This window comes from Ischnura elegans, chromosome 10, assembly GCF_921293095.1.
Source record: "Ischnura elegans chromosome 10, ioIscEleg1.1, whole genome shotgun sequence".
NCBI lineage: Eukaryota > Metazoa > Arthropoda > Insecta > Odonata > Coenagrionidae > Ischnura > Ischnura elegans.
This window is the reverse complement of record NC_060255.1, coordinates 21,872,686-21,897,699: the sequence shown is the minus strand read 5'-3', so window position 1 is coordinate 21,897,699 and position 25,014 is coordinate 21,872,686. Positions and strand designations below refer to the sequence as shown.

General features: G+C 37.6%; 1 protein-coding gene across 1 annotated transcript in view; it reads left to right on the top strand.

Moving 5' to 3' along the window:
• The first annotated feature begins 29 nt into the window (after nt 1-29).
• LOC124166368 (nucleolar protein 6) overlaps nt 30-25,014 on the top strand; it is a 39,245-nt gene continuing 14,260 nt past the window's right edge. The window contains exons 1-11 of the mRNA XM_046543860.1: nt 30-177; nt 556-624; nt 706-840; nt 915-1,031; nt 1,170-1,352; nt 3,187-3,484; nt 8,266-8,429; nt 11,865-11,985; nt 12,098-12,261; nt 20,058-20,173; nt 21,966-22,260. Of these exons, the coding sequence (XP_046399816.1) occupies nt 163-177; nt 556-624; nt 706-840; nt 915-1,031; nt 1,170-1,352; nt 3,187-3,484; nt 8,266-8,429; nt 11,865-11,985; nt 12,098-12,261; nt 20,058-20,173; nt 21,966-22,260 (1,677 nt within the window). The 5' untranslated portion in view covers nt 30-162. The remainder of the gene's footprint in view (nt 178-555; nt 625-705; nt 841-914; nt 1,032-1,169; nt 1,353-3,186; nt 3,485-8,265; nt 8,430-11,864; nt 11,986-12,097; nt 12,262-20,057; nt 20,174-21,965; nt 22,261-25,014) is intronic.

The window sequence follows — 25,014 nt, the reverse complement described above, 5'->3', positions numbered from 1 at the left end:
CATTTTCGCATTCAATTGTTTCATCATGGATGCGCCCATGTGTTCAATGTGGTTGGTGGTACCGCTGTGGTCCGTGTGACTTCATTTAAAGTGATTAGATGTGTATGGTCCAAAATTGTGAAATAATTACCTGCCTCAAGTTGTAAGAGCTAATCACACACGATGAAGCGGAAAAGTGTAAGTTTTGAGCGTAGTGGATTCTCTTATGAATTACAAACCGTATCACAGTCACTTTTCTCACAAGATTTTTAGTTTTGTTCTGGTGGGCAGATCAGATGTAGGAACTCAGCGTCTAAGACTTTATGTTTTCTTACATGAAAATCAACAGTTAATCCAATTTTTATGAATGCTTTTAGTAATTCAATGCAAATTTGTGACCTTGTGGTTATCGCGAGTCAAATGGCCGTCAGACGTGTATGTTGTTTTGATTGAATGTTTTTCGATATGATAGACTTCGAGTGATTAATGTTTAGTATTATTCATGTTAAACTTTATATTAGTGTGGTTAATTGACATTCAAAAACCCTAATGTAAATTTTTGTTCAATTATCCTAGTCGTTGCCGGCGGAGGGGATGGAAGATGGTGTTGCTGTTTACGAGGAGGATGACACGAAGCTTGCTAATGTATGTTTTAAAATGAATTCTATTCAAAAAGTGTATTTATTATTTCCTAGAAGAATTATTTAACCAATTCTTTAATTTTAGGACGGGAGATGTAATATTCTTAAGAAGAAGAAAAAGCTCTCGAAAAAAGATTTGCTAAAACCTCCTACTAACGAAGAATTAAACCAGCTCAGGGAGACTGAAAACTTATTCCATTCTAATCTTTTCAGATTGCAGGTAATTCATACTACTTATTTAATGTTTTGAGTTTGTATTCGGCTCTGGATTATGCTGTCTCTCTTCACTTCCAGATCGAAGAGATGTTTTCGGAAATCAAAGTCAGCGACCGATATGTCATAATGTTCAAAGAATGGTTTCAAAATGCTGTGTCGTTTTTTGAGAACTTGGAAAATTTGGAGCCTAGAGAGGTAGTTGCATTTCATGTTCTGTGATGTCCTTGTGGCAATCAATCTAATGTTTTTCCCATAGCTTCTGTAATTTTCCACATTACTTCCTCCCATTATGAGTCTGCGCATTAATGTATCGTTTTTCATTCTGTGCCTTAGATTTCAAGTGTAAAGTGGCTAAAAAAGTTAAAGGTGAAACTTCCTCTTGAGCAAAAACTATCTGGAGTGAAAGGTGTTTTTCAGTTTGTAAAACCAAGTTCAATTCAAGTGATCGGTTCTTATGAGGCTGGCTGCTGCGTTGGACCGAACGTGGAGGTAGATGTGCTTCTTAATTTACCCCAGGTAAGACCAATTTCTATTTTTGAATATCTGTTATTACAATTGAAGTACCATCCTCTCTTTTAGGCTATTCCAATTTATATCATGCTAACATTTGTTTCTAGCTCAAAAAATCTCATGCATATCTTATTTTGGCGAAGTTTGTAATTTCAATTTTTATTTATGGCTGACATTTCAGTTTTTTACAACATTAAAATGAAATATGCTCACATTTGTTCAACATGAGAAGTTCTTAATGCTGTTCTTATCTGGTCTTAATTCTCATAATCTTGTTTATGGCGCTTGAGACGAGTGAAAGTATTGATGAATCATAGCTCACATGACAGGAAATTGTGCTATTGAATGGTTGAATTATCTAGTACTACTTCATACTGCAAATGCTTGCCAAGTTATCCTTTTGTTAAACTATACATTATTCAGAATACACCTCCACAAAGTCAAGTTCTGTGGAGCAACATGTTCATCGTCAGGCACTGCCTACTTGCATCATCAAAAGGTTATTGTAACATGCACTGTGTATTTAGTCATTATTAGTTGCTGTTCAACCTGTTTTTTCCATAATATTTCAACAAGAAATGCAATGAATCTTTGGCCTGCAATTGATTCATCACAGCATGATAATGTCTGAGAAGCCTCAAATGGATCTTAGGGGAGGATTTTCCAATAAATTGCCCTAAGTTACTCTGAGATTTGCTTTCCCTTTTTTGTTCTTTTATTTCTGCAAGGAATATCATCTGTGCAATCAGGGAATTTAAGCAATTTTTCCTATAAGTGCTTGTATCATTTTATTAATTTTTGTCTTCTTCTGAACAAAATGCCTTTTTATTCATAAGACTGTCAAGTGATGGATTGTTTTTTGTGATATGGCTGTAGTAGGTTTAATTTATCCTTAGTTATGATTTGAAGTTCACATGTTCAATCATGAGCCTTAGTTTGTCACTTGCCGGTAAAGTCAAACTTATGGGTGCTTCGATCTCGCCATTGTACTTATAAATGCCTTTGTTGAAGTTTTTTATGTTCACAATGAAAAAAATTTCCATGCTAGCAGAAATTGGTTTTAAAAAAGTATGGAGAAATAATTTAGTATCACCCGAGTTAAAGATTGTATTTTAGCACATTTGCAAAGTTGATGCTACGAACGTCCTTTATCAGGGATGTAACCTATGAACAGTAATAAAATGTTGTATTGAGAATAACGATGGCAGAAAAATTATTTGAAATTATTGGAGCGAATGACAAATGTTACTACATCTGTTGAAGAGGGAAATGGAAGGGCAATGTTAAGTCGATATGGAAGTTTCATGGAAAAAGACATAGGAAGTGCTGTTGAGCCATTTAATGAGACGAGTTTATAAAATTTATGTAGGACTGGAATTGTAGATTGGATATTGCATTGAGTGCTTTGATGGAGGCAGGGTTGTTTTGTAAAATGTTAGTACATTTTTTTAACTAAAACTCCTGTTAATTGTGGGTTAACCCTCATATGTTTACTCTTGCTGCATACCATGAACCCTTGAAAATGATGCAATAATGTTGCAACCAGTCATCTAATTAAATGAAAGAACTGAGAAAATTTGTGATTATTTTTGTTTCCATGTAAACAAACTCTACCATATCAATTCTCATAAAATCTCTCATATTCTTTGTTGGATTTTTTTACAGTTTTTCTCTTTGCATGGGTACTTGTGGGACTGGTGCCATTTTAACTAATATTTTTAGCATGTAATTTTGTTCTCTTGTACTGACAATTTGTATATATTGTTATTCTGTATATGTATCACTATCATTGAGTGTGAAGTGTTCACACCACTAATCCTGTGGCATTTCTAATCCACAGAAATGTTTCCAGCGAAATGATTCTTTGAATCATAGGTACTTGTACAAAAGAGCTCTTTACTTGGCTTATGTTGCCAGCCAACTGAAGGACTCCGAATTGGCTGATGATGTGCAATTTCATTACTGCCATGGAAACCCCCTCAGACCACTATTGACTGTCAAGCCAGCGGGTAAACTTGGACGCCATTTTACTGTAATAATTCATGCAGCACCTCCATCTACTTGCTTCAAGCATTATCTTTTCTCACCGTCAAGAAACAATGTGCGAGACAATTCCATTGGAGAGGAAACTGGTGGAGGTATGGTAGTCTTTAGTTCTATTTGCCCCATGATATTGGAAAAATCACATTCTCATGAATTAAACTGATCAGGTTTTAGATGTTAGATATTTTTTTGTTTTTGTGATAAAATTTCCTTTCACTTTGCATTCATTGAGTATTCCATCCTGAAAGAATAATTATGTGGAATTAGTCATTTTATTGATCATTTTATTCTTTTCTGTTTGTTCCATTAAAATATTTGTAATGTCCTGGGCATGTTGAAACATTAAGGTCTAAAAATTAGAGATGTGCGAATAGTATCCGCGAATACTCGAATACCTCGAATATTAGAAAGTATTCGATATTCGAGGTTTCGAATAGTTATGCGAAAAGTACCGCCTCGAATACCTCGAATACTTTGAATTTCGCGTTATACACTGTCGCACGCACGTCGTTGGTAGTTCACTCGGAAAAATGTAGAGAACTGTAGTCATTTAGTTCTCGCAGCGCCGTTTTACGCAAGTTGACGAATTACATCAAATTCGTGGATTTTAGCGGAGAAAAGAGTTCGACGAGGGGAACCGAAAATGGTCGGGTGAAAAAATCCGAAAATCCCCGATTCCCCCCACTAGGAGAACCTCAGTGCCGTGGGATAGCAACCTTAGGGCATTTCCCACGATCCGCTATCCCCCTCCATTCAGCACTCGCCTCAACCTCTCTGACGCTTTCCTCTTCTCCGAAATCAAACAAAAGGTCCCAGTTCAAGCAGGGATCGCATTACGAAGACCCCTGCTTCGAAAAAAATATCGAGTTACGAGAACAATAAAAACGTGTTTCACGCCCTCCCCCCTTTTCTTACCCACTGACCTTTTTCTGGCTACCTGCTTCGAAGTTCCCCAATTCTGGATGTCAACTGCTGTGTGAGTACCGTGGGATACTTACATTAGCGCATTTCCCAAGATCCGGTATCCCTCTCCATTCAGCACTAGCCCCCCCCCCCCTCTGAGGCTTTCCTCTTCTTCGAAATAAAAAAAGGTCACAGCTCGCGCAGGGATCATATTACGAAGACCTTAGCTTCGAAAAAATACCAAGTTACACGAGAACAATAGAAACGTGTTTCGGGCCCTCCCTTTTCTCCCCCACTGACCTTTTTTTTCCTACCAGCTTGGAAGTTCCCCATTTCTGTGGAGGTCAACCGCTGCATGAGTCATCTATTAGCACAAAAGGTGTCTAAGAATGACTTTCGTCAATTGATGTTACACCTTTATTGAATTGAAATATTAGTAATGTGCGCGTAATTTCAAAAAGAATAAGACCAAACACTATGTATTTCTGAGTTTATTTAAGCATTTTACGCAAAGAAATAAATGTCAAAATACGACGGAGACTTAGCATTCTGGCGAAACTCGATATGAGCAGCAGAGCTTCTCGGAAGTTGATGCGGTATTTTTTTCCGAAAGCATATATCAAGTTACAATTAATGAGTGGTGCTATAAATCTTTATTGTTACAGTCCCATACAAAGGGATATTTTCTCAGAATATTTGGTTTCTCCCTGATAGCAATTACAATTCATCTTCTTATCTCGTGAGAACTCCCAAAGATGGACTGAAAATAATTGAAGAAAATCCGGTGAAATAGAGCTTGTATTTTGCAAAATGCCTCAGATTGCCAGCTAGCACTTGGCAGCAGAAGTGGGGGTAAAGCGATGTTAGTTGAATTAATGATATGCCCAATTGTTTCCATAAAATTAAAATATTCATTAATCAGCTAAATTCCTGTTCGAATCATTTAAAGGAAATCAAAATTACTCCCCAAAATCTTGTGTTGCCTGCTGCATAGGCAACCGAGTCAAACATTCCAGCATTCATCATTTAGTATTCGAAATTCGAGGTATTCGAATATTCGAGCAATGATTTAATATTCGAATTCGATATTCGAATTCGAGAAATCTGCTATTCGACCCATCTCTACTAAAAATCCCTTGCCTACTATTCAGGGCTTAAGTTATGGAGAAATCGGTAGTGCCTATCTCCTTATATTAAATTATTCAAGGATTTGCCACCTTAAAGGTTTCTTGCCTTTATCCCAGTTTTGCTATGTAGGTAAAGATAATGGAACCTGACTTGCATTCACAATACCATTTGTTCATACACTGATTCGGCACTCATACCCAGCTATAGCACCATGTATGTCAATACTTAAGTATATGAACCCCAGGGCAAGTCTACGGGGATCTCAACTCAGGGTACCACAAGCAAAACTGATTTCAGTGTTGCTAGAGAAATGGTATCTATCTATGGAGTGGTATCTTATGAGAAGAATAATCAAGAGATTTTTCTCTTGATGATCTATTTATAGTTGGGTCATTCCATGTCAGTTCATCCAGGCATGACACCCACCGACTCGGATTTTGATGAAACTTGCCAATTTTCATCCTTCCATGATGGAATGAAACAGTGTAAAATATTTCTTGGCTATCTCTAATATTTTTTTTTTCACGACCATTTGAAGTTTGGGTGAAACTGCAGTTTTTCAATGAATGCGGTCTCCAGAGGCACTTGTGCCTCCAGAGGGAAATAATTTGTCTTAGCCATAGTTTTCATCCGATTCTTATGAAAATTTGCAGGTTTGCTATAGAAGCCATGAGGATTCCAAAATCTTATTGAAAAATATCCTAAGGAATATTGGAAATTCTCTAAACTCGTATGTTTCATAAGATTTTAGAAAATTTTGCGTCAAAAACATGGTTCTATAAAACATCAAATTTTGACCTGAGGCAATATCTGAATCAAGCTAAATTATTTTTTCTAATATTCCTTAAGGTATGACCCACCACCTGTAAAAATAAAATTCATGGCTTTTTGCTTGCTTTGTTGTCAAAAAAAATTTTATGCAAAAAAATCCCTTTTCACGACTCTGGTCGTCAGTGTTGGGTCCTCCTCCAAGTGTGATGAAATGCTTGTGTTAACTGCTTTCTATATCTAAGAAAATATTTACAACATGTATCTAGTGCATAATACATTCAAAAATTAAAACATTTTTTTATGTGCAGGTTGTTTTTCTCCCGATACGAAAAATATATTTTTGAAATAGAATATTTTAAGGAATTCATAGCACTTACCCATCATTGCTGGGGATAACTTGATTGTTGCTATATAAAACACATCAAAATACAGGATGCATGTCAATACGAGTCAACTTTCTCCATTTTGTATTGACAAAAAAACTTCACGAATGTGTTTTACTTCAATAATGTTGCACAACTTATAAATGAACAATCACAATATATAGTCACTTTTGTCTGTGCATCAGTTTGTAGTTAGATAGGATAGTATCCAAGGTCTTCACTGAGGCCTATCTCTGAGAAAGCTAATATTTCATTTACACTAGAGTTACATTTTTTTCCCAGTAGTGGTAATTCCACGTTAGCAGCGCGGAATAAAGTCCTAATAGTTGCGGAGGTTTCAGATAATACGAAAGAGGACTTGACGCAGAAGAATACCTGCCTGAAATATTTTCCCTTGTCTTTGTAAAATGAGATTTTGAGACAATTAAATAACGATTTCCGTGGGAAACAAATTGATTTTTTGTTTTACAAATTTTTTAATGACAGGAGTGACTCTTATGCATTAAAATGGATAAGAAAAATGTCTTCCTGCCATTTTGTGTCATTGAAAAAATATTCCCTCTGACAGGTTCGAATGACTACAATTATATAACTGCAGTGAAAATTCACTGCTTTACCACTATGCCAACTCCCTCATTAAATTTAAAGGTGTTTCCTTGCATATCTTAAGTCATGCACAGGAATGAACTAGTCTTCTAGTGTCACCAAATTAAACTGATTTTTGGCTTAGTGACACTGGATTTGTGTGGCATTATTTGCAGTGGATTTGTGGCAGATCTTTTTTATATTTTACATTCATTAACTCTGATCATAAGGCTACTGCATTATTTGTATGGAAATATACTTTGAACGATCGATCAATTTACGAGATAAAATAAATTGAAATACTTGAGGTGCATCTATTTTCTAGCCTGAGCTGCACAATTCATTTGATATTAAACATTACACACATCCCGCATACATTGCCCTTTAATGATGGAGTAATTAAAATAGTAAGGGAGATTGGAATGCTGTTCAAATTTCTGTCATAGATATTACAAACTAACAAAATATTTGCGGCGTGTACCCAAGGACGATAATAGCAGTAAGTGAAGCTCAATTTCTCTGAGGAGCAGAAGTGGCACAAAGTTTTGTCAACTTCATGGTATGATTAGATCATCTGCAAGTTCGTTTTTTTAACTTGGTCGTGTTGCAATAATTATTTATCATCTTAGTGTTTAAATCATCCCCGGTGGTGGATGTTACTGTGAGATTCCCACAATCTAAATGCTGGGTTATTCCCACTGGCTAGTGTGGTAAGATGGTCATATTCCCAGTATTCATTGTTTTAATTCTGTATATTTTTCTTATCAAAGAATTAGATACCATAATGCTCTTAAAAAAATCAACTGCCTCCAGCCAATTGTGAAGTGGATTTTGATGCTATTATTTTTATTTGGTGCCTTTTTCAAAAGCTTTTATTCTCAATGTCATAATCACATATTAAGAGTGAATTTTTATGCTCAAATAAAAATGGGAAAGCACTCCTACTAGATGGTTCTTAGATACAGTGATGTTTCCTCGATTGCCATATGTCACCAAATGTTTTTCTGTGAGTTTTATTAATATGGAAGTTGAAAATAGAAATCCCTTTGTCCCAGCCAAGCTGGGTTGGCATGACTGAATGTTATCTCTTTATTTATTCATTTCAGAAAGTAGTGGACCGCCGACTCCTCACTACAATAGTAGTGTTTTAGTTGACTTGACTCTTCGTGATAATGAAAGTATTCGTAATGAGACTCTGTTAAATAACCAGAATTTGAAGGATGGCATTAAGTTGTTGAAGATATGGCTTCATCAGCGGGAACTGGATAAGGTTAGTAGAATGATTGCGGCATAGAATCATTTTTTGAGTGTACTTCGGGTACATGATGAGTATTTTTATATTAATATGTACGGTACAACTTTATGCTTTAAGAAAAGTTGTTTTAAGAAAAATTTGATGGGTGTGGAAGGGAAGGAAAAGGAGTGGTACCTATTAGAGGTCACAGAAGCAAATGGTTTTCATCTTTGATTTTACTTAGTTGCAAGCCCTTCTCAAATATTTTATTCACAACTGCCTCTAATGCATTAATATTTTCAATGTGACCTTCACTTATCTCCGAATGTGCATAGCAAAAATTGTGCAAATGCCTGAAGGCTTCTTTAATAAAAAGGATGAACTGGCTCTGCATCACTGTCATCCATTACATCACTCTCTTCCTTGAGATCCAAAATTGGTGTGCTGTCAATTCTGCACTCAGTGTTCCTTCATTTGTAGCCAAGTCTTCTGCGTAACTGTGTAAAATCAAGATAAGCAGGCTCTTTGCGGCAAAGGTCATGGTGCACAAAATAAAAAAAACTGTAAAATCAAGGAAAGGTGTAAAATCGAAGTTTCTCCACTGCAACTCTCTATGCTTCCTGGCCAGACTGCATTGTTGCTGCGTAAAAAAAGACCAGATGCAAAAGTGCCTAAAATCGAAGTTTTACTGTATGTATACCTATAATCTATCTAAATATGCACATAATTAAACTGTTTCTTGGCTTTAGACTTTCCATGGTAACTTTTATGTATTTTTTTGTGTCCATGTCAAATCTGGTGCTATCATGTTCAACTTGTTTTGCTATACTTGTTGTCAGTTTTGCTGGTAGTATTAGAACACATATGACAGTATAGACCGAAAGCAGATATGTATTATCATTTCTGATTCTTAAACCTCAAAATATGGCTAATCCTCATTTATTGTTTAAAATGTTTTGCTCTCGAAAAACCATAAATCACGATTCTGATTAATGTTTGCAAGAATCATTGTAAGAACTGTACCAGCCCCTAAATCATGACTTCCTCAAGTTTGACATCTGGCCTTCAGTTAGATAGGAGCTTTGATTGTTTATGTTGATGGAGGGGAAAGCCAAAATAGATAATAAAATTTGAGGTTCATCAATTGAAGCAACTTTTTCATTGGATTCTGCCTTTTGGATTCTTTCTTCGTTTTAATGCATCCCAGCTATCCACTTTCCTGGATCCATGATCAAACCGCTGTGTAGACGGACAGGGGCAGATCCAGGATTTCTTTCTGGGGGGGCACTAACAAGGCCATATCCAGGATTTTGTTCTGGGGGGGGGGGGCTCAAGGATACCTCATAATTAGAGGTCCGTGAATTTTGCGAGACGCGATATTGCGAAATAACACGAAATAATGCGAAATCGGTCAATTAAAACGAAATTTCGCGTTATTTGCGATTTAAGGTGGATTAGCGAAAAAATCACATCTAATGAGTCATAATCCATTATTTAACGCTGCCGACGTTCATTTGCTCTATCTCATTATGATTCCAAGGTCAATTGGCTCGTTTAGTCTCGTGCATAACGCATTCGCGTATTATCGCGCACTGTAGTGATTTCTCAGCCAGAATTTTCCGTTCAATTTATCACAGCCTCTCTCTTTGATTCCCATGTATCAATTCTGAAATATTTAGAATGAAGCGCTTTCTCACCTGAAGAATTAGATATTGTGAATTAAAAATGTGCGGAAAGAAATTTAACACGGCCGCGGAAGAGCGGAAATACAAGCTCACGCGCCCGTTACGCGTCAATGCTGAGCAGTAATTGCGGTGACTCACCGCGACGCATTAGACAGCGTTATTGGATAACATGTTGCAGGAAAACCTTGAGTGTGGGTCTAATGTAACAATTTTGTTGACTTAAACACGGCCGCTGGCTGGGACCGGGCCGCCGTTCACGGCACGGCCCACAGTGTGGCAGAGAGTCGTCTCGTCTGAAAGCGGCCTGAATTTCAGGGCGTCATGACGTAAACGGCGGGCGGCGAAAAGTCGTCTCGTCAGAAAGCGGCCGCAATGTAGCACTGACTGTATTTCACGCCTTAGGCGGCGTACCGCCGCACAGTGGGCTGAAATCGAAAAATGCTGGACAAAACCTCAAAATCGATTTTTTTGAATGCGGAAATTGAAACTTTGCAAAAATATTGTCAATACAGTAGTGCAATTTTTGATGCAAGACGTTTTTCATTGGAAAATTTTTTAAACAAATTACTTGGCCTCAAAGTGGAGCAAATTTTGCAAAAATTGCCCTCATTGAATTTTTATCAAAATTCAGCATGTTAAAACTAATGCCACACCTTCTGTAGTTAATCAATAGAAACAAAAATTTACAATATTATTATGTGGTTTATTATTGTTAATTCTCGGCAACTTTCATGCCTCAGTTGTATTATTTGTGGCGGATACGATACAAAATGGCGGACCCTGTTTTTCGTCGAAATTTTGCGTTCTTGTAGGATTATAAAAAAAGGATCACTGAGTTACCTCGAGATATTTACGTTGAATTAAATAAAACGTTTCAGAAAGTTCATCCAAAAAAATTAACTACGACCATGAGCATCAAGCAAAATAAAAATCGATGTTTTGAACCGCATGCAGTCCACGCGTATAAGTTGAACCATTTCTTTCGTTAAATTTTGTCAGAAATTTTGTACTGTTAAAATTGTGTTAAAAGTTATGTAAAATGCTTAATAAAAGTATAAGTATACATGAAACATGTAGTATAAAATAATAAAACGCCCATAAACATGGGAAAATTGTTGCATTAAAATAACACCGCCAAGATTAAAATAACCCCGAAATCACATGGTTTTAAAATGAATTTTAGCAATAAATAAAACCACTTTCACGGACCTCTACTCATAATACAAAATGAACGCAATGATAATGGGACCGTATTAAAAATCTTGCATATTTTTTAAGAGTTTGGAGGGGCACATGCCCCCCCCCCCCCCCCAACCCCTCCCAGATCTGTCTATGGAGACGGAGCCATTTTTGGAAAAAAAAAGGGGGGACTATATTCAGACAAATACGGTAATAGTGAGAACAGAATGATTTATGCATTGTCAACTGCTTTTTCCTTTCACTGTTGTTTTATCCATTTTGGAAAGGTCCTACAGATGCCTGAAATGTTGGAAATGGTTAAAGGTTTTGTCTCTTTATGCATAAAAATTTGCAGCTGCATTTAGGAATTTTGTGCTGGAACTTATTCGGTCGCATGTGACAGTTGATCTTCTTGAATTTTTGTTCAAGACAATCCCTAATTGTGGCTATTGCAATGGTGAATGGAACTTGAGTTAAACACTATTTTATGCAGCTGAATTTGAATATCCTGCAATATTGAAATAATCGGATAAGCTGCAAGTGAAATTAGCTGCAACTTCATGCTGTGTAGCCAAACTTTTTTTACCTAAATTTTTAATATTTGCAGGGTTATGGAGCTTTCAGTGCTTATGTCATGGCCATGTTCATTGTTTACCTTGCAAAGGAAAGGCGAATAAGTAATTTAATGAGCAGTTATCAAGTAGTGAGAACTGCATGGAACTACTTGGGTAAGTGTTGCTATTAGAAATCATTTGATACCTAAAGGGAATTATGTATTGTTGGTGTTTTTATCACAGTTACCTGAGCAGCTGTGTAAAGGGAGATCTTTTCCTTTTTTAGCTGCATCTGATTGGACTGCCAAAGGTATATCGTTGGCACAAGCACTGAAAGTGGATAATTCATTAGGAATTGAAAATTTTCATTCTCATTATGAGGTAGTATTTCTCGATGCAACAGGATTCAACAACATGTGTGCCAACATGACAAAGTCAACTTTTATGAGGGTAAGTTCTTTCTTGATTCCTTTCTCATTTCTATGTTTTTTACGTTATTACGTGAAAATAATTTTGCCATGCTTAACACCTTTGCTGCTATGAACCTATCCAGTATGTTTGCATGGCTAGCTGCTGTGAACGTACCTTTTCTTCCCACCTGAGGTGAGCTCTTAGCTTTCGCCGCATGTGACAGGTAGGCTTCCGGATTGTGATCGGCAGTGAAAAGGTTGACGTAAACCATAGTGGTTGGGGTGTAACCCTACCAACAAATTTTGACTCAATTGTCTGCACAATGTGTGATGTTTGTCTGACAAGGGGAGTGTCACAAAAGTGGTTTTCAGATATCAATCAAACTTTGTAGTGTGGTAGTGTATTGGGAGCTGTCCGTGAATCACCCCCATATGGAGTTATATAACCAATAGTTTAAACAAAAAATGCAATTAAACATTTACAGGTTCATTATATTCCCTTAGAAATACGCTATTAACCCCTTCACTGACGGATATTTCTCAATAAATATCACAAAAAATGTCATATTATTTTATTACGTTTTTTAATTATTTACAGGTAGATATTAAATAAAAAACATTCATTTAAGTGTTTTACGAAGTCTTTTATTTTAAAATTTACTCTTATTATATCACTTTTTAAAAAACTTCATGTATTCTAGCATAAAAATCAAGTAAAATATTTCACAATAAATATAGTCACAAAAATTACTCACTATAAAAACAAACGATGGAGTTAGAAAAATATTAATATAAACTCCAAATTTGAAACGGTAAAATATTATATAAACTAAAAGTCTATTTTTGTGTGGTATACTTTGAAACACCCACATTACAGTCAGGGCAAAAATTGCGACTCTCCCTCCTCACCATTTTTCCACGCGCATCTCGCTTTCGGGAGCACACGGCACACTTCCGAGTTGGGTTTGACTTATTTTCCGTGGGTGGGATTATGTCTGGGAAATGCCTCTCGGTAATTCGGAGGGGATGGGCTTTTGCAGGTGGCCTACCTGCCTTAGGGGAGGGAACACTTGGGAAGTACAGTTCAATCATTTTATCTATTAGGTCCAGCCTGCATTGCAAATGTGTTTTATCACCACCTGTTTTTCGACATAAAACATATGAATTCCATAAGCAAATTTCCATCAAATGAAAAAATAATTTTTTACAATATTTTTTCCCTCTTTTTCTTGGGATTGGATAGTCAGCCAAATGCTGATCTACCCTGTCAACACCCCGCATATCCTCATTGTAATTGATGACTACCTTTGGTTTCATAACCACTGCCCCCCTTTTCTGCACCTCTCTCATTTCCCTATTGTGAACTGTAGAGAGTAACGTTACTTCCTTTTTGTCCTTCCAGGGAAGAACCAAAATTTTTCCTTTACGGAAAGCTGCCACATCTCCTTTCTTCATTTTTTTCTTCTTCAGCCCCTCTGGCATCCCCTTTCCTGTTCTGCACACAGTTCCATAAGTATCACAAGAATAAGAAACTAGTTCCTCGGCTAGTTGTGGAGAGGTATAAAAATTGTCTGTCGTGACGCAATACCCTTTTTCAAATAGTGGTTTCATCAGTGACAATACCACTTGGGAGGACATTGGTTTGCTTTCAGTCTTCGTCAAGAGTAGTGCCTTTCCCGGTATAAATGATTGTTGACCAGATGTATCCAGTGCTGGACTCGCAGAGAACAAAAGTTTTTATGCCGAATCTAGCTCTTTGTACAGTAATTCGCAGAGGAAATAAATGTTAGCTGTGAACACTCCAAAAGACTCCGTAGAACTGACACTAGAATTTTATGGAATGGGAGTGTAAGTAACCCAAAACAGATAGTGGTAAAAGGACAGAGGCAAAGAAACCAAAACATGAGGGTCAGAGGCATTGGGAAGGGAAAAATGGTGAGAAAGAGTGTTTTTTATCATGTGCGGCTGTAAAAAGGGAAAGTGGAGGGCAGTAAGGAAAAACCGATGAGGGTGCAGTGGTTGCATGAAAGGGAGATCGGAGGGGAGGAGGATGAAAAGGATGAAAGGGCGGCCGCGACAGTGCGTAGACAGTGCGTAAAAGGAAAGGCGGAGGGGAGAGAACAATGGATGAAGAGAAGTAATGGATAAACAAGGGGGTTGGGAGATAGAAAATATGTCTTCCCTGGAAGGGAGAAATAGCTGAATAGCCGAAGGTTCTATGTCAAATCTATGCACGGTCACAAATATTGACGAACTTACAGAAATGAAATAATAATCAGTTGTATTTGTAGCTAAATAACAAACGGAAAACTAAAAAACAAAGATATACTTTATAAAGAAAAAAGACAATAAAACATCACTGAGCAAGTTGATTTTCGGTGCGAAGATTTTGACACCATATTGCTGAAAAAGAACATTATCAGAAAGTTCCCGACTACTGTTACGTAGTTGACAGAAATGGCTTTCGAACACGCGACCTTTGGAATAGCAGCTTGGACGTAATTTATTTACGAGGTCCCGTCGACTACACTGAAGAGTAAGTAATGATAGTTTTGCTTAGTAGTGTTTATAAAATGTTTCAAATTAATTTATTTACGGAATAAAGATAATACAACATCCTTTCCGATAGCAAGATTCGAACGCGCGACCTTCAGAATAGCAAGACGGCACTTGTCCGCCGACTCACTTCGGCTGTTCCAACGATTGATAAAAACTCTGCGAAAAGTCATCGCAGTTATTTATAAAACGCATTGTTTCTTTGTTCATTTATCACATCTCGATACACAATAGGTTTAGAAACATAAACATTACGAGAAATAATAGATTTTTCCCCCTCTTTTGGACCTCGAAAAAACGTAGAAGTTTGCCGGATATCATGCATTGTGAAGACACGTATGCACTCTCACGGCAAAACTACGTACTTCTAATAAGGGGACGAGATATCTCGTCCAGATCACGAAAGAAGGAGCCAACTTGACATAGGACGAGTTAACTCGGCCGCGTCAGTTTTTGCGCGTCTTCTTAGGACGAGATATCTCGTCCGAATCAGGGAAGGGGTTAACAACAAGAAGTGGAAGCCTCGCGGTTACGGTATTCGACTCTTACCCAGAGGACGTAGGTTCCATTCTTGGACATGGAACTTTTTTTCATAATTTGTTTTTTCCTTTCATTTTACAAAAACCTGCTGATCTTCATTGCTTTCATGATTTTCAATGAAAATTTTATTTTTCTGCGTGTAAATCTTTTTCTGCAATTTGGAAGCATCGGATGTTTTCCCATTTTTTTCACACTGGAGCCTAGTTTCATTTCAATTGCATATAATAACTTTCATTCAAAATGTCTATATGCCCGCATGATTTTTAGCAAAGCAGGATCATTTGAGGTATGATGGTGCTGTAAATTTGTGGAGGCTCATCAACTGGTTGAGAACTCTGTCGGAAGAGCTGGAAGCAGTCATATCCAGTTACTCAATGAAATGGATTTTTCAGTCACTCTGACAATATACTGCTCGCTGTAACGACTGGCGAGCACGAGGAAGTGAGACGGGATGGGCGGAAATAATATTAGAGACACGCAAGAACATGACTTTGGCGACCAACCCAAGTTTTTTTGAATTGCTAGATTTTAATATCAGCGAAAAGGACTACCCACTGATGATAAATTGGGGAGAGACCGTGGTACCTCCCGTTATATCTGACTTTACTGCTGTGGAAATTCAAAAATCGTTTGAGCAACGTTCAACTTTGAAGTTAAAAAATATTCCTTGTATTACCCAGACGATCCAAAGATTCTTGAAAGAGGTCACCCGAACTTTGTTGACAGCATCTAAAGATGAGGGACGACACATAATTAAGAAATACAGGAAATACTGGAAAACAGATAGGTGAGTCATTCTTTCGTGATTGTTCCTCCATAGACGATGCCAAAACATCAAGTATTAGTAAGACTAACTAAGAAAGGTGCACTTGGTGTGAATTTGGGTTGTGGTAGAAGGGAGAGACGAATAGGAAGGGAATGCAAGTGGCCTTCATCCAAAATCCATTTAGTCACAGACATTATAGAAGAGAAGTGCATCTCCAAAGTTCACACACCTTTCTAGCCACTAGAGAGGCCTCTTCATAGACCGTAGGCTCCTTTCCTACATTCTCGGATCTAAAAATATCGTGAACAATGCAAAAATATTTCATCACTTCTCTAAAAGCTGGAAACATCAGTTTGTTTCACACCGATGAGACATGAAAAAAGGGACAAGTTGTCTCACTACGCATTCTTCTTTACCTTCTGCCATCTGTGGATTCATGTTATCAAAGATGAGCGCCCTCCTAGCAGCACACACGGATTTTTGATGAGTTTTGCTGTATTCCTGGTGTGAGAGGGGGAGAGGCGAGCGGGGAGGGGTTGGGAGCCGCCTGCCATTCTTCCATTCACTATGCTGAGTGGGCGTTGGAATATTTTCTTTGCGGACATGCACACAAAATTGGCATTTTGTTGCTTAACAGTGGTAGATACGTCCAAATGCTTGAAATTTTTGTCTTATAAGAGCAGTAACTTCGAAAAATCTATGGGTAATGGTAAAAAAAATAATTTTTTTTTGAGATTTTACCCTCCCCCCTAAATGGCGTTTGCACGAGGGTCAGGGGTCTCAAATTTTTCAGGCCTTACTTTTGATCAGTCCCACAAATTTTTTTATTAGGCCGGATGGATTTGAAAAAGATTGATTTATCTGATCTGCTCTACTGTGAATGTCCCTGAGAATTCTTTCCAAATCTTTCGTTTTTTCCTCTTCTGTGTGTTTTTTCCGGATGGTGGGAACCATGATCCAGAGCTGGCTTACTCTCAGGGGTCCATATCGAAGGATTGGTTGTATAAACCACCCACTGACAATGTCGGTGATTAAAGTAATCTTGGTAGCTCAGTTGTCTGAGCAACTGCCTGTAAAAGGGAAGGTCTGTGGTTCGATTCCCGGCCGAGGTGACTTTTTCCATGTGTTTTCCACCATTGTTTAATTTCCTTTCCTCCGTTTTGCCCATCGTCACGTGTCTGTGTTCTGTTTGTTTCTCCATCTATGTGTATTTATGTTGCATCCATGCATACTCTAATATTTTCATTCTCAAATATAATTTTTTTTAGTTACATCATTGCAATGTTATACTATGGCAAATTTATTCATGTTGCAGGGTTTTTTTCGAATGAGATGTGCTTTGAGTTCTGTTTTATGCGTGTTAATATTATTTTCCACTATGTAACATGCCACTGGTATGAATACAACAGAACCTTCTGACAAGCCATGTGGATTAGAAGGTCCTGATTTAAAAATGCAATAAAGGCAAATTAATTTTTTTTTAATAAAAAATATATTTACGAGGGTTATTCCAAAAGTAAGGTCCGGTTAAGAAAAAAAATCAAAAATCTTTATTTTTTCTTCATAATTTCCATTATTATTCAAACATTTGTTACGTTGTTAACCCTTTCATTGCGTAACATTTTCTCAGAGTTGTTTCACATTGGCGGAGAATATTTTTTCACTGCATTCACTTTGTTTTTCGAAAATATGAAAACAATTTCAATAAAAAAAGGATTTTTATATTCATTTGACTATTTATGAAACAATTTGTTAATGGCATCACAGTGATGCCATCCGCACCCATGTGATAAATGCTCCGGATATTTATGCAACCCGTTACACAAAAATTAGGAACGACAGACAGCATATTTTTACGTAGCAACTAAGAAGCTTGAAATAAATTCTGAAAAGATGGCGGAAATGAATTATAAAATAAGATAAATATATTTTCAGATGTCATCCAATTTCCATGCATCAAATTTTGGGTAAATAAAAGTTTTCGAATTTTAATTTTCACATTTCTGAATTTTTAAATTTACTAGTAACTTAGATTTGCATGCAAACATATGAAATTTATTTTATCTTTTTGACATTTTGTTTTGCGTTAATGCTGCAAAAATTAACTAATAATTGTGAAAGTCTTAATAAAGTTAAAAAGTAAAATATGTAAATTGCTTCAAAGTTAAAAAAAAACCTTTGCGGAGAAGACCCAATGCAGTGTTCCATGTATGCACTTGAGTAAATTGTGCCAGAGGTAGTTTTATTGCGAGGAGATATACGGTAATATTAGAAAAAATAAAATCTCTATAGAGGAGTGAAAATGCACGTAATCGAAAGATGTCCGAAGGAGAGACTGCACTAATGGCGAGAGTCGCAAAAACTGAGAAGGAAGAGCTGACCTTCTCCACGACATACACACAACAGAATACGTGCATGCATTTCTCATAAGAACGGCAAAAATATTTCTAAAGATAGAGATAACAGGCGACGCAGAGCGACTTGTAGTCTATTCCGCGGTGATGTAAAACGACTATTTTATTTGAGCCCCGAAATTTGATTATTTTTTCCACAAAGATTTCCCTAATTCTGATTTCTCATTCAAAATGAAAAAAATTTAAAGGTTTTCCTGGAACCGTCATTATTTCCCGTGAAAAACGAATTGGTGATCGTAATTATTCCCACCTAGTAACTTTTAACATACGAAATAAATGAGAAAAAGTTGAAAAAGTCTATTTCTTTTTCTGTAACCAATATAGTCAAAAACGAGAGGATCCCTATTGAAAGGATCGGATATTCAGAAAATGAGTTGCAAATATATTATGGAAGAATGTTATGAGTTATAACGGAATTATGTAAATATTAATTTTAAACCATAATAAAAACAGAAACAGATGATTCTATTGTGTTTAGCGTGTGTATAGTGACCGTATTTTGAAATACGAAAATATTTTTCGTTGATGAGATGGAAGGAAGATTATGACTAAAAAAGGTTTGCAAAAAAATTAATAGGACAAAAACGGGAATAATAACCTTAAAATGTGGCAATATTTAGTACAAATATTCAGAAGAGTAAAGAAAATGTCACAATTAATTTTTTTTATAATGGCGAAAAATCTTACAAATTAAAAAGTAGTCCATAAATGTAAAAAAAAAAGTACTAAAAAATATAAAATATTTTTCAAAAACGGAAGGCATATCCAGGTAGCCTAATCCAGTGCGTGTGCGGGAAACCATCTTGAGAGTGGACAGAACAGAGTGGAGGAGCGTAGGGAGCGATTGAAGGACATAGACCGGCGTGGCATCAATGTGATGCCACCCGCCCATTGGCAGGACCTACGCTGGGCATCAATGCTATGCCATCCGCACTCAAAGGGTTAAGCAAGCTTTAGAATGTCTAAGCTGTAGAAATCGACTGCCTGCGAAGATAACCAGTCTTAAACTGCCTCTTTCACTTCATCATCTGTGTTGAAGCGCTTTGCCGCCAAGAAACTCCTTTAGGTCACGGAACAAGTGGAGATCACTTGGTGCCAAGTCCAGACTTCGCGGTGGGTCGTTGAATTTTTTCGTCACTGCATTGACCAAATTGTCTGAAATCACTGGTTGTCAGTCAGAGCATGGTCCATCAAGCAAATTTTCCCGTCCTTAGTTAAAAGCTAGCACCCACTTGCACACTTAACTGTCACTCATTATGTTGTGATGGTACACTTCAGTGTTCTGCCGCTGAAATGTTTCTTGCAGACAAAAACCATATCATTGACCATGCTCAACAATCGGCGGGCTGATCAACTGTCTAAAACATTTTGAACGGACATAATAAACAGCACACAGCAACAGTAACAACTCTAATGGTGGCACTTGACGTGCAAGGCATGCATGTTTTGTCCTTGGTGCTGCATTCAAATAGTTATGGCGAATCTGGCCTTACTTTTGGAATAACCCATGTATTTATCTCTTATGCAATGATCTTTTTTATTTATTCTATATTTCTGCAGGTTAAGCAAGAGTGTCAGCTTGCTGTGAAGTGTCTGGATAACCCCAATTTAAATAGCTTTCAAGCCCTCTTCATGACCAAGATTCCATTTTATCGACAATTTGACCATGTTATAAGGTGAGTAAATATTTATTCTAGTTATGTATGCCTGTATTAACCATCTGCGAGAGAGTATTGTTGATGCATGTAAATGAACACAAGTCTACTCCCACATGAATGGAAGATAGAATGCCGAGTCACTATCATTCACTCTTGGTTAAGCATGTTGAAAGATTTTGTATGGAGAATCTGTTTCTGAATTGAAAATCATTTTGTAGTTTTATACGGCTAAATAGATAAATGTTTTCTTAAATTTTGGGCCCTTATTACTATTTTTGATTTTTAACTGTAAGGGGAGCAAAGTTTTCTTCAGGTTTGTAATGTTTTGGTCACCATCAGACTATAGTATGCTATGTATATGTATACAGTAGACTCTCGTTAATACGAACAACGTTGTTACGAAGTTCTCGTTATTACGAAGCAAATCGTTGGTCCCGTCGAAAGGGCCTATCCAAGCTATAGTAAAAGAAACGTTATAGCGAAATTTTCGTTTTTATGAAATTACGATCCTAACTCCCGGTCCCGGCGGTTACAATATGAACTTTATTACGAAGTTCCACGCACAAGTCACGGCATTTAGGTGAATATTCACTACACTTAAGTTTTAATAATCGCGCCACGTTTAAGTTCTTCTCGTGTACTGTGCCAAAGAGCGTCAATTATGGTTCTTTATTCAGTTTATACGCTACATTATATAACAAGCTTCATTCCTGTGAAGTCATAGTGACCCACTCATAACCGTTAGTAAATTGGTTGTACAGTCAATCCTCTTCCTATGCACATTCGATTTATGAATTTTCAGAGATACGATCATTCAAAATTTTCAAATTTCGAATTTGGCCGATACTACGCGGTGTGGCGCTGGGAAACTCTCACTGTGATCACAATCTGAATAAGGTATCATTCAAGGTGAATTTAGGAACTCTTCAGCGTTTCGCCCGTCCTTCGTCACCGTGGGGAGCTATTTCTTCGGCTCCGAATGCATCGCAGGCCCCGCTAGATCAGTTCGCCACAATCGTGAGTTAGCGCATACGTGTAATGCAGTGTTGCATTCCGCAGGATAACAGTACTCATCGATAACTTGCGTACAATCCGGCTGGCGAGGGTTGTCTGATTACGGCACAATAAGATGGGCGGATAATCCTGCGTCAGCACGGTTTAAAGCCAATCGCTGTCCCCCAAGCGCACCTCACACCCTCGCCTAGTCATACAACGTTGTCAAATGCATAAACGAGCACCGAAATAAGCCTGATCTACCAAAATAAGCCCATTCTTCGAATCACAAGAACAAGTGATTATTCCTCTAGGTACTTCACGCTCGTCGTCCCTTCCGGTTCTTTTCTTCACGGAACAATTTGTAAGCATTTCCCTTTCTTACCTGGCAGCCTTGCCCCCTACCCAGACCTAGACCATTTTGTCTGTTATTGGACAAATCTCGGTGGCCGGACTGTAATTTTATCAACCTAGGAACAAGGTCTTGGGACGCATCTGGTATGAATATCGGAGTTCATGTATTCGGGAAGATATCAACCCTCGATTGCGTCATGGCGTAGTCTTCTGTTGAAAAACTGAAACGAATTTTCCTGTTAATATATATTCTCGCGTAATTTAATCGCGTTTATAATACACTATTTTTTTCGACGATTCCTAAAAGAAACGTTCTTACGAACTTCGTTATTACGAACCTCCGGTTTTTCGGTCCCGTGAACTTCGTAATAACGAGAGTCTACTGTAGTAAGTCAAGTAGAACATCATCTTTTTAGGTTTTGTGATACAATGAAAGGTTATAATTTTTGCACATCTGTTTCAGGTTTTATAACTCATCACAGCTTGAACAGGTTGTTGAGAAGCATTCCACGAGAGAAGAACTCTTGGACTTTGATGCCAATTTAGCACCGTTAGCATTGAAAATAATTTTATCCAAAGTATCTACGGCAGTGGGAAAGAGGACGACAATTGTTGCCGAGCAGTTATCGCCACCATCACCTTGGAATATTTCTGAGGATCCTCCACCCTCACTTGTTGGATTTGCTTTGGGTATTAGGCTTAATGCTGAGACTGCTTTTGATGTGATTGAAAAAGGACCGCAGGCCAACACGCCAGAGGTCGGTGAAATTATTATTCTCTGGTCTCAATTTGAGATATAAAGCCATGTTCACATCTTCAGTTCAATTGGTGGCTAGGTGTAAATTTATTTGAGTGTTTAGCACTAATGCATGTGACCTACCGTATTTATCTGAATATAGTCCCCCCTTTTTTCCAAAAATGCACATGGTAAAATGGTAAAAGTGGGGACTATGTTCAAGCATATTTTTTTTAAGTTTTTCCCAAAACTGAGGCCTCAAAATTAGGGGGGGACTATATTCGGAGAAATTCGGTACCGTCTTTTTGTTGAAATCCACCTGCCTTGTCCTCGGTAAGAATTAAGGCAGCTTTTGTTCAAGTGATCCTACCTTTAAGTTGCCTGCTTTTCCTCTTCTGCTTTGAAACAAGTATGTAATAGTTAAATATTTGTGGTCAAGTGCATAAATTATTAATATACCGTAGAAGCTCACTTTAGTGCTCACAATCCCTCGAAAATCATTGCTGTGTTGGTGGCTTGTTAAATCCCATGGTGAAAGATAAAGCACCTCAATTCCTGTTTTCATCTTTTATTACTGCTTTATTTGGTATCAGTGCTGCATCTCTCAGGGCTCCCACTCAACCGTGAAAACCATAAAGCTGTGAATAAGCCGTGAATTTCGTCTGCCGTGAATAAACCTGGAAAAAGTCGTGAATTTCGTCATAAAACCTTAAAAAAATCTCTCAAACTTGATTGTAGGACTATGACTGGCAGATCAAAAGAAAAATCGATATGTGGATCGTGTTTCAAGGTCAGTCACGCGCAGACACTGTCCACGGATTTGTCTGCACACGTATATTCTAAGTGCAAGGGACGACACATTGATCTTGAGCCTGTGATTGGAAGACCGGTAAACAAAGTGTTCATTAACCCATGCAAAAAATCTGACACTTCTTCACTACCCTGCCACCCTGTTCTCTCCATTTTCCCACTCACAACCTTTAGCCGGGCGTGAATTTTGATATCGATAGGTGACGTCATGAGAGATTGACACTTTCATTGCTGCGTTTGCATTCATGGCATCTGGTGCGTTTGTTAAATTTTTAGTTAACGTACTGGCGGTGATTGTTACATCATCAATATTTCTGCCTAAAATGGGCGTCAATTTGACGACATTTAGACCGTGAAAACCTGGAAAAAACCGTGAATTTTATGATTTATTGAGAGTGGGAACACTGATCACTGAAGAATAAGATCTGCATTTGTGTTTAATCTACTTATATAAAAGAGGATGTCTGTTTTGCTATGCGTTTCCATATGGCTGTACAGATGGTGACCAAAGTACATAGGCGTATCTATTGCTGCCGAACTCCTTTGCTGCATTCCGTTGTGTCTGACACATCATTTCCTCATTACCATTTGTTACATCGCTGAACATCCTGCCAGTATGGCACACCTATTGATACCCTGGAAGAGGAAACATTAAGATCCTGCCATGTGACCATGAATTCCAAGTTCCAAGTGTTCCACTTGAATGAGTACTATCCTTTCCGATCAATGCTGGGTGGCCTGCTATTTGTGAATAATTTTGCAAAGATAATATGTATAACAAAACTTTTAATTGCACTTATTTCCAAACACCACGTGTCTGTATGCTGTGTCAAATCGCTGTTCGACGACAGAAACCATATTCTAGGCACCCAAACAAACAGTTACATTGCACAAAGTTTCATGATAGACAGTTGTTGACAGATGAGGATCTGTGAGCATGTGGAGCAATCGTGCCATCCATGACACTCAGAAACAATAAACAGGCTCTCATGAAGGTCTTATAGCTCTCTTTGAGCAAGTAAGGCGAGGTTGTGCCATCGCTCATTACGCAGCTGTAGGTACATGTTTATTTGGTACAATTGGTTAAAGCCACAGTTTTTTTTGTAGCTGAGGATGCCTTTGCTTATTGTCAGTCATTGTTGTTCAACTTTTCTTTTTGCTTTTCACGATGGAGTTAGATCATGACAATCTGGTCAGGAAATGCCTTCTGAAATCTGTATATGACGTCACTTTCGTAATTGTCTTATTTTAGTTGTTATTTACTGGTCCGAAGACTTAATTTCCCTCATAGAATACTACTATGGTGTCATGTAGTTTTACCTATGGCACAGTCAACAAATTAATTGACGGTGGAGGTCAGTGGTGCAGGGAAGATGCGGACTCTTGTCAACTATGTACATACTTTTCCAGGTGTCCATTTTCTGACTAGTGTACCTCATGCCAACCCAGCACAAATCTGAATGAACTGTGCCCTTTACACGCACTGTCACTTTCGTTTAATTAGCTAGATGCTTCTCTGCCTTCTACCCATTCCGCTCCATGCATTTGGATGAAAGCAAACCACTCCGATCTCAAAAAATATGTCAGAGTAAGCTATAAGTAGTCCATTATTGAATCACCTGTGCATATCTGTGTACATTTTGTGCTTGAGACGGCACTCTGGCATCACAGTGGATTTATGCTGCATTAATTATTGATTGACATCCTAGAGTTTTGCTTCAAAAAATTAGAAGTTTAAAGCAAAATTTATTTCGAAGTGAGATGGTTTTTGTGAACATCACAGCCTAGAATTAAGTGCCACAATGTGATAGCGGTCACACGTTTTATCAGGCTTATTGTTGGTAGCGTGGCTTGGGCAAGTTGCTGATACTAAGGCGATGCTCAAATTATCCAATATGTAAACTTTGCACATCTTGCAATCCACCTAAAAGTTGACTAAAAGTACTGCTATGTAGAAAGCACATAA